The sequence below is a fragment of the Carassius gibelio genome, chromosome B4, assembly GCF_023724105.1.
Source record: "Carassius gibelio isolate Cgi1373 ecotype wild population from Czech Republic chromosome B4, carGib1.2-hapl.c, whole genome shotgun sequence".
NCBI classification, from domain to species: domain Eukaryota; kingdom Metazoa; phylum Chordata; class Actinopteri; order Cypriniformes; family Cyprinidae; genus Carassius; species Carassius gibelio.
The window spans coordinates 16,792,264-16,809,312 of record NC_068399.1 but is presented as its reverse complement, the minus strand read 5'-3'; the positions used below and the strand labels follow the sequence as shown (position 1 = coordinate 16,809,312).

At 36.2% G+C, this 17,049-nt stretch overlaps 1 protein-coding gene across 5 annotated transcripts in view; it reads right to left on the bottom strand.

Annotated features, from left to right (window-relative positions):
* Window positions 1–17,049, bottom strand: part of LOC127956450 (ankyrin repeat and sterile alpha motif domain-containing protein 1B) — a 163,282-nt gene that overhangs the window by 77,139 nt on the left and 69,094 nt on the right. For all 5 annotated transcript variants that reach the window (XM_052554344.1, XM_052554346.1, XM_052554347.1 and 2 more), the window contains 2 exons: window positions 13,865–14,015; window positions 1,234–1,370 (listed from right to left, as the gene is read on the bottom strand). In XM_052554344.1, coding sequence (XP_052410304.1) covers window positions 1,234–1,370; window positions 13,865–14,015 — 288 coding nt within the window. The remainder of the gene's footprint in view (window positions 1–1,233; window positions 1,371–13,864; window positions 14,016–17,049) is intronic.

The following is a 17,049-nucleotide window of genomic DNA, read 5'->3' as shown; positions in this document are numbered from 1 at the left end:
ACGGGGATGAAAAAAGGGCCCATTCACACTCTTCTAAGAGAATAATAAGTCACAAACACAGAGCAAGAAACCAACAGTGAGAAAGAGACTTTGCAGAAAAGAGACAACATCAGACACAGTGGCCTCAAACAGATAACTTAAGCCACAGTAACAGACATATGAATTTCACCAGCATTAAATATAAAATATCTAACCAAGTGGCAACTGTAAACAAATGATGCTAGAGCTTTTCTCAGAACTAATTTGAGTGGTATATTTATAGCAATCCTGGCAACAGTAATTAATCGAATGCTGATGAAATGGATAAAGACAACAGTGCCATGTAAACTTTATTCAGCAGTTTTTCAGCGGGTATTTGTTTTGTTACATGATATATCCATATCATTTATTTTATGCACATGAATTTTGGCATATTGTTAGTGAATTATCTTAGTGAAAAATCTGTTGCAGGAAGAATTTTCAATTAGAAATTGCTTGCAAATTTCAGAAATTATTACAAATAAACTGCAAGTAACATGTTAAATTAAGTGTGACATTTTAGAGTGTTTTTTTTGTATTGTATATTTTGCCATTTAGAATTATAAATAACAATTAAAATGACTAAAATTATGTTTTATTAACAACTTTACAATGTACGTTTTGTAATGTTTAATTACAAATAATGTACAAATGTACAACAATTTACATTTATAATAATTAATAATGCATGCAATTGATAATTAATATACATTTTTATAATAAAATATTAATATTTTGCAAAGTGTGCTTTTCTAATTATTATTTGTTAATGAATGCCACTTGGTTTAATAATGCAATTACTTTCATATGCTTTTAAGGATGCGTGTTTAATTGTCTAGGCACTTTTTGGGAACACTAAAGCTTGATCTTACTATACTGTAACTGATGCTAATCAAATAAAAACCCTCAAGTTTGAAGAAAGAGTGAAAATGAGGGGGCTTGGGACAATTGCATATCAAAGCATGGAGAGAATCCACCCGTTGGGCATATGCATATTTATAATAGCCGTATAATTAAGATGAAGAATGCTCAGTATCTTAGCGTAGATGTAAGACAGTACTGCTCTTGTGTGTGTGTGACTCCCACACACAGATGCTGCGATAGTTAATGCCCGACTATGTTTTATCTAAAAGAGCACCATTAACCTTGAGAGCAGAATAACATAATAGACTGTGTGTGCATGTGTGTTCCTGCGTGAGGTGCGTGTGTGTGTACCTGCGGGCGGATGACTCTCTCAATGTTCCTCAGAGCAGTATCAGGTGAAGGAGGTGAGCAGTCAGGAGTCAGGCCTGTAGAATCATCACCATGGTTACTTTGCTCAGCATCTCTGACCGAAACATGTGAGAAGTGGCCTTCGGTGAGACAAAAAAACAGAGCGATTGAGATACACTGAAATTAAAACCCACATGATTATACATTAAAAACAATGAGCCTGAAGTGACCTCTAGGACAGAACTGGGCATACAAATGTATTACTTCCATTGATTCTAAAGTCACTGGCTAGAAGCGGTATTACGGGAAGCAAAAGGGCTTTTGGAAAGTGATGTAGAAATTCAATGAATTCACTTCCAGCAATAGCTGGAAAAGTGTCTGGAGGGGACCTTCAATGCTAATGAAATGCCTGAACACTGAGCATTTAACGCAGATCCTTTGCACCATTACTTTTAACACTCTAAAATCCAGTGTGTGACACACAGAGTTGAAAGGTTTTATTAATATGTCAGCTTTTGTCAGTGTCATTTATCATAGAAAATAGTTTCCACTCACCCCATACTTTGTAAAAAACAAACTTTGCTCAAACATTGGTATCTGTGTGTGCTCCAAATCTGTGTGTGCTCCATAAGGTTCATTCATACTGATGAAAAACTCAACTGTGTGATTCATGCTGAAGACAAGGTAGACAAATAAAGTTCCAGCATATTAAATAAGAATCCACATATAATAAAGCACCAAACACAAGAATCACCATCAGATAGAAATAAAATCCAACCAACACCAACAAACTCAATCAGATAGCAATAAACTCCAACCAACACTAACAAACTCTGTCAGATAGCAATAAACTCCAACCAACACTAACAAACTCCATCAAATAGCAATAAACTCCAACAACACCAACAAACTCCATCAAATAGAAATAAGCTCCAACCAACATCAACAAACTCAAAAAGATAGCAATAAACTCCAACTTAAACCAACATACTCCATTAGATAGCAATAAACTCCAACTTAAACCAACATACTCCATCAGATAGCAATAAACTCCAACTTAAACCAACATACTCCATTAGATAGCAATAAACTCCAACCAACACTAACAAACTCCATCAAATAGCAATAAACTCCAACAACACCAACAAACTCCATCAAATAGAAATAAGCTCCAACCAACATCAACAAACTCAAAAAGATAGCAATAAACTCCAACTTAAACCAACATACTCCATTAGGTAGCAATAAACTCCAACTTAAACCAACATACTCCATCAGATAGCAATAAACTCCAACTTAAACCAACATACTCCATTAGATAGCAATAAACTCCAACCAACACTAACAAACTCCATCAAATAGCAATAAACTCCAACAACACCAACAAACTCCATCAAATAGAAATAAGCTCCAACCAACATCAACAAACTCAAAAAGATAGCAATAAACTCCAACTTAAACCAACATACTCCATTAGATAGCAATAAACTCCAACTTAAACCAACATACTCCATCAGATAGCAATAAACTCCAACTTAAACCAACATACTCCATTAGATAGCAATAAACTCCAACCAACACCAACAGAAACCAACAAACTAAATCAAATAGCAATAAACTCCAACCAACAGACACCAACAAACTCCATCAGATAGTAATAAGCTCCTACAAAACCAACATACTCCATCAGATAGCAATAAAATCTAACCAACACCAACACAAACCAACAAACTCCATCAGACACCAGCAAACTCCATCAGAAACCAATAAACTTCAACCAACTAGGGGTGGGAATCACAGGATACCTCACAATACGATATGAATCATGATACATGACTCACGATACGATAATATCACAAATATAAAATTCTAACAACAGCTCCGTGTAGTAACAGCTGCTCTATGTGAAATCACGCACATGATGGTATTTACTGCTGATTAGATAACCGGCTTTACTGACGAGATGAGCATTAATCATTGGCTGATATATATCGTGCACCCCTGCCTCCAACCTTCATCAGACAACAGCAAACTCCATCAGATACCAATAAACCCCAAGCAACATACTCCATCAGATAGCAATAAACTCCAAACAACATCCACAAACTCCAACAGATAGAAATAACCTCCAAACAACTATCGCCAACACAAACCAACATACTTCACCAGACACCAGCAAACTCCATCAGATACAAATAAACTCCAACCAACACCAGCATACTCCATCAGACAGCAATAAACTCCAACCAACATCCCCAAACTCCATCAGATAGTAATAACCTCCAACCAGTCAACACCAACACAAACCAACATACTTCATCAGACACCAGCAAACTCCATCAGATACAAATAAACTCCAACCAACACCAACACACTCCATCAGACAGCAATAAACTCCAACCAACATCCACAAACTCCATCAGATAGTAATAAACTCCAACTAAAACCAACATACTCCATTATAGCAATAAACTCCAACCAACACCAACAGAAACCAAAAAACTAAATCTGATACCAATAAACTCCAACCAACACAACAAACTCCATCAGATAGTAATCAACTCCTACAAAACCAACATACTCCATCAGTTAGCAATAAAATCTAACCAACACAAACCAACATACTTCATCAGACACCAGAAAACTCCATCAGAAACGAATAAACTCCAACCAACACAAACTAAATCCATCAGATAGCAATACAATCCATCCAACACCAACACACCTCATCAGACACCAACAAACTCCATCAGACACTTTTAAACTCCAGTCAACACAAACAGACTCCATCAGATACCAATAAATTCCAACTAGCACCAACAAATACCAACAAAATCAAACGAATGCATTTACAAATGGTAAATAACGATTACAAACAGATTCAAGATTCATTGGTGACATCTTTTTGGTGACAGATGACTAACAAAACACCATAATGTTATAGTTTTTGGAGATGTACTAGCATAGTTACATGATATTATTGAATTACCTTACAAATATCATGATGCATGAATATGGCAAACATTAAGTTCAATGGTTTTACCATCTGACACCATTAGTGTAACATGGTACCACTATTGTACTTTTTAAGGGAAGCATGCCTTGTACAAAGTCATAACTTATTTTGTATTGTTCTCAATCCTATGAGAAAACAACTATTAATATAATTATAATTAACAATGTTGGTTACAAGATCTCATCCCTCAGATCAGTACAACATGCTGTGTGTGTCTGTCTATGTGCGTTTTGGTTTCAAGAGACATTATCTGAAAATAGCATGTGTACTGTACATTATCATCCGAGCAAATATCCCTAGAGTGGTATCGCTCTCTGTGAATGAGGGATGAAACAGAGGTAAAGAGAAAGAAAGAGAGAATAACGAGGTGAAGAGTGGGTTACACCTACTCCTCCACCAAATTACTGAGAAAAACCTTTTCCATCAATCACACACAGCTCATACTGTTTGAAAGCCATTCTGTTCAAAACTGGTAACTTCATCCCTTTAAATGCAATCTCTGTTTTTTTTAGTCCTGCATGAAGGAATGCAGAAAACAGTATGGCATGATTAAGTTAGCTTTAAACAAGGGACTATCAAGTGAGTCAATAAGCCCTACAGCATCCATGAGGACAAAATCAGAGACAAATCCAAGCTGCATGTTTTTTAAATCAGTTGATTGCCAACTAAAAGGCAGGAGATGAGCAACAAGATTTGCCATAGTCAAAACACTAGAGACATAAGGCGAAAAACATAATTTTCCCCTGTATTCCACCATAACAGTAAACAAGCGGGTAATTAGGCAATAAAACACATCAAATCCAAGCATGCACATATGTTTACTTAGGTATACAACAGTCCCCAAAAGCGATCTTAATCTGACAAATAAAATGTTTTTTTTTTTTATATTCATTATATTATATTTTATATTCATTATATTCAGATAGATTTATATTCATTTAATTACCTTTATCATCAGAGTCATTGCAACCTTTTGTAATTTTCGTCTACTGAACACAAAAGGAACATTTTGAATACTCAATGTAAATTCAGAGCATTCCAGATTCAAAAATGATCAAAAATCACAATAAATATATTAGAAAAAAAGATTCAAATTATAGATTGGTACCTCATTCTAAATTTAAGCCATCATTCACTGAACATCTTCCTCTCCAGTGAGTTGTAAACAGATTATTGATCCGGTGAGTCAGGAAGCAGATCAATTAGTTTGTGAGTGAAATCAGACCATTCATTCAGTCTGTTGCAATTAGTTACAACTACTTCTACTTTGTTTTGATAACTTAAGTTTCCAACTTAAGTAAACTAAAGTTAACTGAACGTACTACTTTAAATCACTTACTTTTTTGTTGAAAGTTGAAACAACACATAAGTCATTATTTTAATGTCCAGAGTTATGGAAGCCCATTTCTGCTACAGATTTTTTTTAAAGCAATAAAAAACAATTCTGAGAAATGAAGTCAGAAATATTAGATATAAACTTGAAATTGTGAGTTATAAAGTTAGAATAGTGGTAAAAACTATATAAACTATGCAAGTATAAACATGCACCTGCGAGAAATGGTTCGATATAATGTCTCAATTCTGAGAAAAAAAAAGTATGAATTGTGAGATTTACACTCGCATTACTGAGAAAAAAAACACAATGGAAGACAAACTTGCAATTCTTTTTTTTTTTTTTTTTTGGAATTGGGAGTTTATTTCACGCAATACATACTTTATAACTCACAAATGCGAGTTTGTATTGTGTCATTCTGAGAAAAAAGGTCAGAAATCCAAGTTTTTATCTACAAACCCGATTCCAAAAATGTTGGGACACTGTACAAATTGTGAATAAAAACAGAATGCAATGATGTGGAAGTTTCAAATTCAATATTCTATTCAGAATTCAACATAGATGACATATCAAATGTTTAAACTGAGAAAATGTATCATTTTAAGGGAAAAATAAGTTGATTTTAAATTTCATGGCATCAACACATTTCAAAAAAGTTGGGACAAGGCCATGTTTACCACTGTGTGGTGTCCCCTCTTTTTTTTATAACAGTCTGCAAATGTTTGGGATTGACAAACGACTGAGGAGACAAGTTGCTCAAATTTAGGAATAGGAATGTTGTCCCATTCTTGTCTAATACAGGCTTCTAGTTGCTCAATTGTCTTAGGTCTTCTTTGTCGCATCTTCCTCTTTATGATGCACCAAATGTTTTCTATGGGTGAAAGATCTGGACTGCAGGCTGGCCATTTCAGTACCCGGATCCTCCACCTACGCAGCCAAGATGTTGTAATTAATGCAGTATGTGGTCTGGCATTATCATGTTGGAAAATGCAAGGTCTTCCCTGAAAGGGATGACATCTGGATGGGAGCATATGTTGTTCTAGAACTTGGATATACCTTTCAGCATTGATGATGCCTTTCCAGATGTGTAAGCTGCCCATGCCACAAGCACTCATGCAACCCAAAACCATCAGAGATGCAGGCTTCTGAACTGAGTGCTGATAACAACTTGGGTTGTCCTTGTCCTCTTCAGTCCGGTTGACATGGCGTCCCAGTTTTCCAAAAACTTCAAATTTTCATTTGTCTGACCACAGAACAGTTTTCCACGTTGTCACAATCTATTTTAAATGAGCCTTGTCCCAGAGAAAGCACCTGCACTTCTGGATCATGTTTAGATATGGCTCTTTTTTTGACCTTTAGAGTTTTAGCCGGAAGCAGTAAATGGCACGCTGGATTGTGTTTACCGACAATGTTTTCTGGAAGTATTCCTGAGCCCATGTTGTGATTTCTATTACAGTAGCATTCCTGTATGTGATGCAGTGCTGTCTAAGGGCCCGAAGATCACGGGCATCCAGTATGGTTTTCCGGCCTTTAGCCTTAAGCACAGAGATTGTTCCAGATTCTCTGAATCTTTGGATGATATTATGCATTGTAGATGATGATAACTTCAAACTCTTTGCAATTTTTCTCTGAGAAACTCTTGATATTGCTCCAATATTTTTCACCACAGCATTGGGGGAATTGGTGATCCTCTGCCCATCTTGACTTCTGAGAGACACTGCCACACTGAGAGGCTCTTTTTATATCCAATCATGTTCCCAATTGACCTAATAAGTTGCAAAATGGTCCTCCAGCTATTCCTTACATGTACATTTAACTTTTCAGGCCTCTTATTGCTACCTGTCCCAACTTTTTTGGAATGTGTAGCTCTCATGAAATCCAAAATGAGCCAATATTTGGCATGATATTTCAAAATGTCTTACTTTCAACATTTGATATGTTATCTACATTCTATTGTGAATAAAACATAAGTTTATGAGATTTGTAAATTGTTCCATTCCTTTTTTACTCACAATTTGTACAGTGTCCCAACTTTTTTGGAATCGGGTTTGTATCAATTCTGACTTCATAACTCAATTGGAGGTTTACAGTATATCTCACAATTCTGAGAAAAAGTCAGAATTGCAAGTTTATTACTCAGAATTCTGACTTTTTAACTGCAACTGCAAGATGTAAAACCACAATTGCTAGAAAAACAGCCAGAATTGTGAGCCCCCAGAAGAGCTGGGATTTTAAAGAAAATAATGACTTGTATTTCTATTTGATACAGCGTGCAGAAATTATATGAATCACTTTCATAATTTATTTAGCAGATTTTTTAAAAACATTTAGAACAGTGATATTTTAGTATTATTGGTATATTATTATAGTATTTATTCATATATGTAATTTATAAATAGTTAAATATTTTCTATTTACTTTTATAGAAGCTTTAGTTTTAGTCATTTTAGTACATTTCTAATTTTCATTTCTTAAGTTTTTTAATCTAAAATGTATATTTTATTTAATCTTTATTTCAATTATCAAAAAACATTTTTAGCTGGAGTTTAACAGTCCCAGTCCTCATTCACTCCCATTATACTAAATAGAGCCAGAACATTCTTAAAAATTTCACCTTGTGTTGAAAGAAACAACATATATTTGCATTTCACGCATATTCAGAACAACCTAAGGGTGGGTAATCAAGTTGTACTTACAATTAGCTTTATATAAAAACAATAGATGACTTCAGTATGTCCTCATTTAGTTAGCTATGTAAATGCAAGTCTGGGAAAGACAATGAAAGAAACCATTGGCGTTAAATCCATTTAAACAGGCCTTGGAAAATCATAGATCACTCTTGATTGTGTTTGTTCCTGTCTTCGCACACATTTGAAACCTTAGCATGTTTCACAATAAACCCACCACTGTGGCTCAGAGATAAGACACACTCTTTGCTGGATATTTCAGACTTCACCTCACTCATACGCAAGTACTTTAACCAACATATGTCAGCCTTATAGACTGACACTGAAATTACATGATAAAATGATATTCTGTATTCATGGTGAACGCTGAGCAGACTAATGAATTACAGAAATACCATTAAGTCAGTTGGGTCCACACAGACACAAACTTCTACACGCAGCTCATTTCTTCCCTTCAAACACCAGTGTCATGAATACTGACGAGATTGGTTCCTCTAATATGCAAATGATGGCAAAATATTCATGAACCAATAAACTGAGCGCCATTAATAATTGAAACAAAATAGCAGACTTGATTGTCGCTTGCACACATGCTTATATTTGTACTTTCTTTACTGACGTCTGTCAAGAGTCCCATTTAAAACAAAAATGTTTGCGGTGGATCAAAACACAAGTCCTCACTAGGGGGGATCGTAGTAGTGCATGTGAGAAAGAAGGATCCTAACGGAGCTTGGTGGGAAAGAGTGTGACGGTCAAAACTGCTCGCAGCTGTTTTTGGGGATCTGTGAATGCAGTAGTAAGCTCAGTGGGGCTTGACCCTGCTGGTAATGGGCAGGAAGCCGGGGATGAACTTAACTTGTGTTTTACTCTTTCATCCATTAGCCATTAACCTCTCTGAGCTGCGGTGCTGAGGGAGAAATGAGGCATGTAGGAGCCATGGGAACACCAAGACTCTTCAGACACAGATGCTGAAAGATTAGCAGGCCATTACTTCAGCTGCATAGAAATATGGATATCCAAATATATTACTATGTGCAGTTTTGGTGGCACAACTACCAAATTTAATGATGCAACTGCCAGAGTTTATTGTACTATGTTGTACATTTTAGACTGACTGATGGATTTAACATTCTGCATGGACCAGTTGGTACTTCCAGTGAATATAAAAGTAAATAAAAATGTAAAATAAAAATGTATATAAATTGAATTTATGTTTATTATATACATATAAGTTTAATTTATTTATATTTTAATTATGCCCATGTCTTAATTTTCCCCACCACATTGGTCAAAGCACTGATTCAGTATTTCAGTATTTTAATGTCAGTACTTTTTGTTCATGCAATCAAAGTCGCTTGTGACCTGGTGTCCAAAACTTTTGGTTCTACAAAAGAAAGTAAGTATTTCAGTTTTGAAACAACATGAGGGTGACCAAATGATGACATAATATATATTTTATGCTCTCTCTATGAATGGGCCTTTGAATCATTGGTTTACATGATTTTTTTAAACATTGAGAGCTCTCAATTACATTTATGTTTTAAAACGAACTTAAAACAATCTTCATATAAACCTATTATAATAAATGTCCTATTTACCTGTGCCCTTCAGCAAGTAGAACATATACAGAAAATGAATAAAATTATCCAACACTAAATTCTAAATTAAATGTAGATGAATCCAGGTTACATAAGCTATTGATTTCCTTTTTTTCTTTTGTTCTTTGATTAACAGACATTACAGCAGCTGGGTTATTATGTTATTTTGGCTGCTTAAAGAGCAACTGCTTCTGATCTCTCACCCAGTCACATCAAAGTACTGAACCAAAAGTGATTTGTTAATATTTATGCCCACTTTGTCTTCTTTCACACCACCATCAATTCACTAAGTATTTTTTACATATTTGGATAAACAATCAAAAGAAAGCTCATACATATGATTTGCTGAGGTATGTCAATATTGGACAAGAGTAGACTGGAGACAGCCGAACTACTGTAATCTGAGGCCACATACTGGAAAAAAGTCTTACATTAGGCTCAACACATGACCGTAATTGAGCACCACTTGCTCATTTAAGTCAAAAAAGGAGGAAGAGGAAAAGGAGAGGACAGACAGAAGATAGGGACACAGAAAAGATAAATAAACAGGAAAAGACACACCAAAGCAGCTGTAACGGGACTTATGCTGAGCCTCGTCTTGATTCTTTCCACCTAAATCCTGTTTTTGACAAGCCGTCACTTAATAAATCCTCAGTAAATCCCACACAGTCAGTCTGATCGTGTAACATAACACAATACTGCTGCAAAAGCTGGGTGGAAATGGTTACCTAGATGACACAGCCAGCCAACTAGCTTCCCACCTTTATTCCTGTTGCCTGTTGATTTTAAAAGTTAGCTTTCATGATAATCCTCCAAGATTTTTTTCATTTTAAACACATATTGCTTTAGTCTTACCAAACATTTCAAAACCGCTTTGTGGCATTATTTGCAAGTCATGGTTAACATTCTTGCACAGACTCACACAGGATATGACCTAGAGAGGTGAACTATGAGCACATATTTCTGCTTCTCTTATTATCTGGACATTCAACTGTGACAGAAATGAGAAAAAACTGCAAACTTCAGCCAACATGAAATCAAAATGCACTCTAAAAATGTGTCCTTGGAGACCATGAATCCATTCAACCCAACACAGTGATTATCCCGTCATAACGGTGATATGCAAGCATCTCTATTTATTCTCGGAGATACCGGTGCAAGTGTTTTGATTGGTCCTGCGCTTTCCTGCAGTGTTGACTATAATCAGGCAGAGAAAAGAGTCCTGCAAGCTGTGATTTCATGCTTGTGGAGATATCGAGAGGCCAAAAATAGAGCTGGTCAAAATCCACAAATCTTCACGCAAACATCAGCACAAGCACCAACAAAGGGTTACAGTACAGTAACACAGGAAATAGTTCCATAAAACACACACACACACACTTAGATGAAGTGGAGACCTGCAGTACTGTGCTGCTACATTAATAGAGTCGTCTGCGAGATAAACAGCGACTGCGGCTGCATCAGGTGTGAATCACTGGCCTACAGGCGACACGGCTCACTGCGTCTCCATGACAACTTGCAGGTGACTCACCAACCTCTCTGGGTAAGGCTAAAGCTGTTTCCATGACAACACTAACCCTTACCGCAGGAATGATGCCAGAGGAAAGAACTGCGGCATCCCAGCACTACACTCATCCACCTAAACACTACCACAAGAGGGTCTATGGGGCACAATGTTCTAATTGGTCTAAAAATAAAGCATTGACAGCTGTCTTGTGAAGTATTTATAATACGCCATAATATAATATGCTAGAATATTCCCAGTAGGGCCCTAAAATACGCCCGGCGCAAAGTGACGCAAGGCGCAGCGCAAGTGTGTTTGCTAGTTTCAGTCCGGCGCCATTCACATTTTCCCATCCAGAGCCATGTCGTTTAATTAACAAATGCATTTGCGTCCATTTGTGCGCCCATGGGCATGCTGGTCTAAAAAAGAGGTGTGTTCAGGTGCATTGCTGGTGCATTTCTATTTTAAGGAGCTGAAAATAGACTGCGCCATAGACCAACTCAAACCTGTTCTAAAGTCTGGCGCAATGTTTTTTCTTTGTTATTTAAAGAGCGTGTTAGTATAGGCGTGTCCACAAATGCGCGTAAACGCGGCTTATTAAACACAGGGACACACAGCAGCACACAAACATGCCAAATATTAAAAATGAACAATGTCATAATGGATGGTCATAGCATGTATCAGAATTAGGCTATCTATTTGCTCGCACACAAGCAGCTCCGTTTCATCTCGGAGACGCGTTCTGTCGTTGCGCTTGCCAAATTCCACCATGTAAATAGCAAATCAGTCATTGCACGAGCGCAACTGGCACTTAAAGGGAATGGAAGATGAGACTCGTATTGGTTTATTGCACGTTACGCCCAAAAAACATTGGGCGTTAACATACTGACATTTCACTTGAGACGGATATAAAAATTATAATTAAACTTTATTTGAAGTACTACTTGTGCACAATGTACATTTCTTAATATTAAGCCTAAATGTGTTTTAATGTCACTGTTGATGATGACTGTATGATCTTAGAACAATATCGGTCTTAAAATGCAAGATATTTAAAGTATACTAGCAGTAGCTCCACTTTAGCACAATCAGATATACTTCAGTATATCTTCAGCACTACTACAGCATAGTTAAAGTACATTAAGTACAAAAGGAGTTGTTCCAATTTAGCAGACATTAAGGATACCAGATTAGTATACTAACAGTACAAATGTAGGGTATTTTTATTAAGTAAATAAATATGTAAATGTATTTGTAGTATACTTAGCATTAAATAAATACTTCAACTTTCCACTGTCTCTAAACATAATTGAATACACTTGCTAAGTGAACATCCAAGCAGGTCTTGGTGCTAGATATGATATAATATAATATAATATAATATAATATAATATAATATAATATAATATAATATAATATAATATAATATAATATAATATAATATAATATAATATAATATATAATTATTATTATTGTATCCATTGTAAATTAGTACATTGTGAGGAGAGCAAAAATTATTCATAAAAATGTATACATATGCTTATTATATTATTATTTCAGAGAATTATGGACATTTTGTAAAATGCAGTAAAATCAAGAATCTGTTATTTGTTAATTCTATTTAACATTTGTTTAATTTACAAAAGTACAAAGAAAAGATTTCCAAAGTCTTCACTGACCAGCGTAAATGTATTTTGTAAATATGAACAAATTTTGATTTTGATGGCTGCAACACACTCCAAAAAGGGACAGAGGCATGTTTAACACTGTGTCACATTAACTGCCCTTTATATTTTCCAAACAAACAAGTTCTGCAAACAACATTTTTGTCCAATCTCGCTTGATACAAGACTTCAGACGCTCAGCAGTCTGTGATTGTTGTTGTCTGATTCTCCTTTTCATGATGAGCCATACATTTTCAATAGGAGACAGATCTGCTGGCCACATTCACATAGCACATTCACTCTGTCTTTATGAACCCACGCTGCTGCAGCACAAAAACACATTTTTTTTAAATATATTTACAAAATACATTTACTTTGGTCAGTGAAAACGTTGGAAATCTTTTCTTTGTACTTTTTTCAATTAAACAAAAGATATAAAGAATTAACAAATCACAGATTCTTAATTTTATTGAAATTTACGAAATGTCCCAACTTCTCCGGAATTGGGTTTATAGTAAATAATAATGTATACATATTTATGAATGTTTCACTATCCAATCAATTCCCAGTACAATAAAGTCCTGCCCATTTTTAAATAAAATACATTTTATTTAATATTCAGTTTGGTTTGATAATACAGCATATAAAGAATACAAAAATTGATTAATAATGACATTTTATATTTAAATTTACTGAGGTGCATGAAGAATTTTTCTGCCAGGTATGAATGCAGTTTTTTTTTTTTTTTTTTTTTAGCTTTCATTTAGTTTTTAATAGATTTTTATATAGTTTTCATTGATTTTATTTGTTTTATTAATTTGAAATAACTAACCATTGCGAGGACAGGCGTTGTGGAGGTGGATGTCCAGAGAGCAGGGTTTGCGTGTGACAGCTGTAGCCACTGACTCGTAAGGGTTGTCCTCATCTTCTGGTAAAAACACATCCAGGGATGGAGAATGGGCAATTTCAGCACATCGCTTGTCCTGCACACAAACAACATAACACAAACCAGGGTCTTTAGACAGACAGATAGCAAAAAGATTAATGGATGGATGAATAAATAGAATTTTCAAAAAATACACATCAGCTACCTAAAAGGCACCAATTTGTGTGTGTGTGTGTGTGTGTGTGTGTGATAAAAACAACAACAACAAAAACACTCAGCATTCAATTGAGAGTTTCTCTCTGTGAAGATCAACCGTTCTGTCTCACACGTCAAATGACAGGGATAAACATCCATCCATGTCACCCTGCTCTATCATCATCAGTGAAACATTGCCATCACCTCCTGCTGCCTGTTTGTCTTCATGAGTGCAACACAGCAGGCGTGTGAGGGCAACCATCCCTCAAAGTAAACATAGCACAGGCCAAGCTGCACCCATTGTCATCGCACTTATTTCCCATGAACCCCATCGATTTCTTCTCAGACGACTATTACTCTAACTGTCAGTCCCAAATCCAGCATCACCCAGCAAGCATTAGATACATCCATCATGCGCCGGGAACAGGGGCAGAGCGATTTATCACACGGGATAGAAAGAAAGACCTTTGTCTCTTTCTCTGTTTTTTTCTCCTGATTTGTCTACGATACAGACGTTCAGTTAATTCCATACAGACAGACACTCAAGATCAGGTCTTGGTTAAGAGTAAATAAAACACTCACTCTCCATACACACTCAGACAGGGCCTAAAATGAACACTCGCCAAGAACCAAATGCGAGTAAAAATCGGCGTTGGCAAGTATATGTAACAGTGTCAGGCACCAGTTGGCGGGTGAAAATTTTACAAAATTTAACAATGCAATGTAGTGAGAACAACAGCAAGTTTTTAAAGAGATTCGCTGTTTCTGATGTAAGTGAATAAAATAATCTGTTCCGAATACAAGGTCATCGTGATAAACTGTTCTGTAAGTGACAAGAGTAAATCAAATTGGATACAAAAGGGCTGATAAGGTCAGAGCAGTGTGATGGCCCGCTTCTCCCTAGATACGGTTTTAATAACTTTTACCTGACCAGATATTGCTGCTTTTTTTTAGGAAGATCAACTTTTCACTTCTTTATTTTTCTTAACCTGAGATTGTGGTGACACACACCTGGGGTTACGCTGCCTAAACGGTGCTTGTTTGGCAGTACACACACACACACACACACACACACACACACACACACACACACGCACACACACTAAGCTGCTTTAGAAAGCGTACCAGTAGCGCTATAATGGACAAAAACACACACAATTATGTCAATATATGTTGTTTTGGCGAGTTACCTCATAAACATAGTCTTAAATGAGTTATAAAGTCTTAAATTACCATAAAGAGTTTGGAGAAAACAGGACATATGTCAGATCAGCGTCATGTGCCTGCTTTTAAAGTAAAACCTGCTGAAGTCTGTCATTGGTGTAAATCCAAAAACAAAACAAAAAGGAAGACTGCTTTAGTCGCTGATTAACTTTTTTGGATCAAAATAAAGATGAATCTGTATAGTTTATGCATACACAAATTATAGTGTATGTGAAGATTGTTTTAAAGTCACTTAATATTACAGAGCCTTTTAAATGTTCATTTAATAGTTCAATACTTTAAGTCAAAAAGATAACATATCTTAAAATATACTGTCTTGATGTTGTTTCTACATCAATTTGGAGGTTCAAAGTGAAATTATGACAATATAAATATAAAATTGATTTGAACATTTTATAGATTTAAGATTTCAAATTAATTTCTAATTTTATAGGTCCCCCAAGGAAGAGATCGGAACAGCTGAAACATGGGAGGAGGACAAAGGACAAGAATCTCAAATTTATTTAGAATAAAAAAAAAGGATAAACAAATCTGTTTGTTTTTTACTTGTAAGTAAAGTAAATGACAAATTAAAAACATTGTAAATATGTTTAGTCATTGTAATAACTGCCTGTTTCTGCAAAAAGAGTTTCATGGTGGGTAAAAATAAAAATGTTTTGGCCAGTAAATTTTATCACATCACTAGTTAGTTTTATGCCCTGCACTCAGACACAGGTATAAAACATATATTAATGTGGTTCAGCTTGCATTAGTGTGGGTATGGATATTCATAAATACAAAGCTAACTAGCTTCCACTTGTGAATCAAAGGGTTGTGTGAAAAGGAAGTTAACAGCAGTGAGCAGGGTTGCTGCATGACCGTGCAAAAGTCGCCTCCAAGACCATACATTGTTGTAGGCAGCTGCCAGGATTGCCAAAATTGCTCGATATTTGCTATAGTGTTAGAATTTGGCATCTACTATGGTTTGTAGGTAGTTACTAGACTGGTTCGGCTGCTTACTAGTGCATTTCTAACCGATTGTGAGTGGTGCTTGGGCAGTTTCCTCCATGATGCTAGATTGCTGTGAGTAGGTCATTGTTAGGTGGTTATTATGGTGTTGAAAGTCATTACTAGGGTGTATAGGGTGTTTTTATTATATTTAGGTGCTTACGGTTGGTTACTAGGATACTGCTAGGTAACTGTAAGTGACATTTGTTGCTAGGGCATTGCTAGATGGTTGCTATGATGTTGATTGTGATTACTAGGGCGTTACTAGGGTGTATATTGTGGTTTTTCAGTAGTTACTAGAGTGGTCTGGCTGGCAACTACGGCATTGCTATATGATTGTGAGTGGTGCAGGCATATTCAAAAGATTGCTGTGGGTAGTTGCAGGCCATTTCTAGGGGATTGCTAGGATGTCTGTTGTGGTTTCGAGAGTATGACGAGTGGGGCGGGCCGAGAGCCTTGGGAACAGAGTGAGGCCGGTGGAGTGATTGGAAATCAGCGACACCTGCGACACTCACCAGTCTCGAGTCCCATGGAGGAGATCGGAAGGATATAAAAGAGGAGCGACGGCAGTGAAGGAGGAGAGAGCACCGGGCCTGGGCTTTACTTTGGGTTTGGTTTTATGGTTTGTGCACGGCAGTCGTCCGTGAGGGGCTGTCCCGCTGTTTTGTCTTTATTTTATTATTAAAGTCTGTTTTGATTGTCTGCCGGTTCCTGCCTCCTTCTTC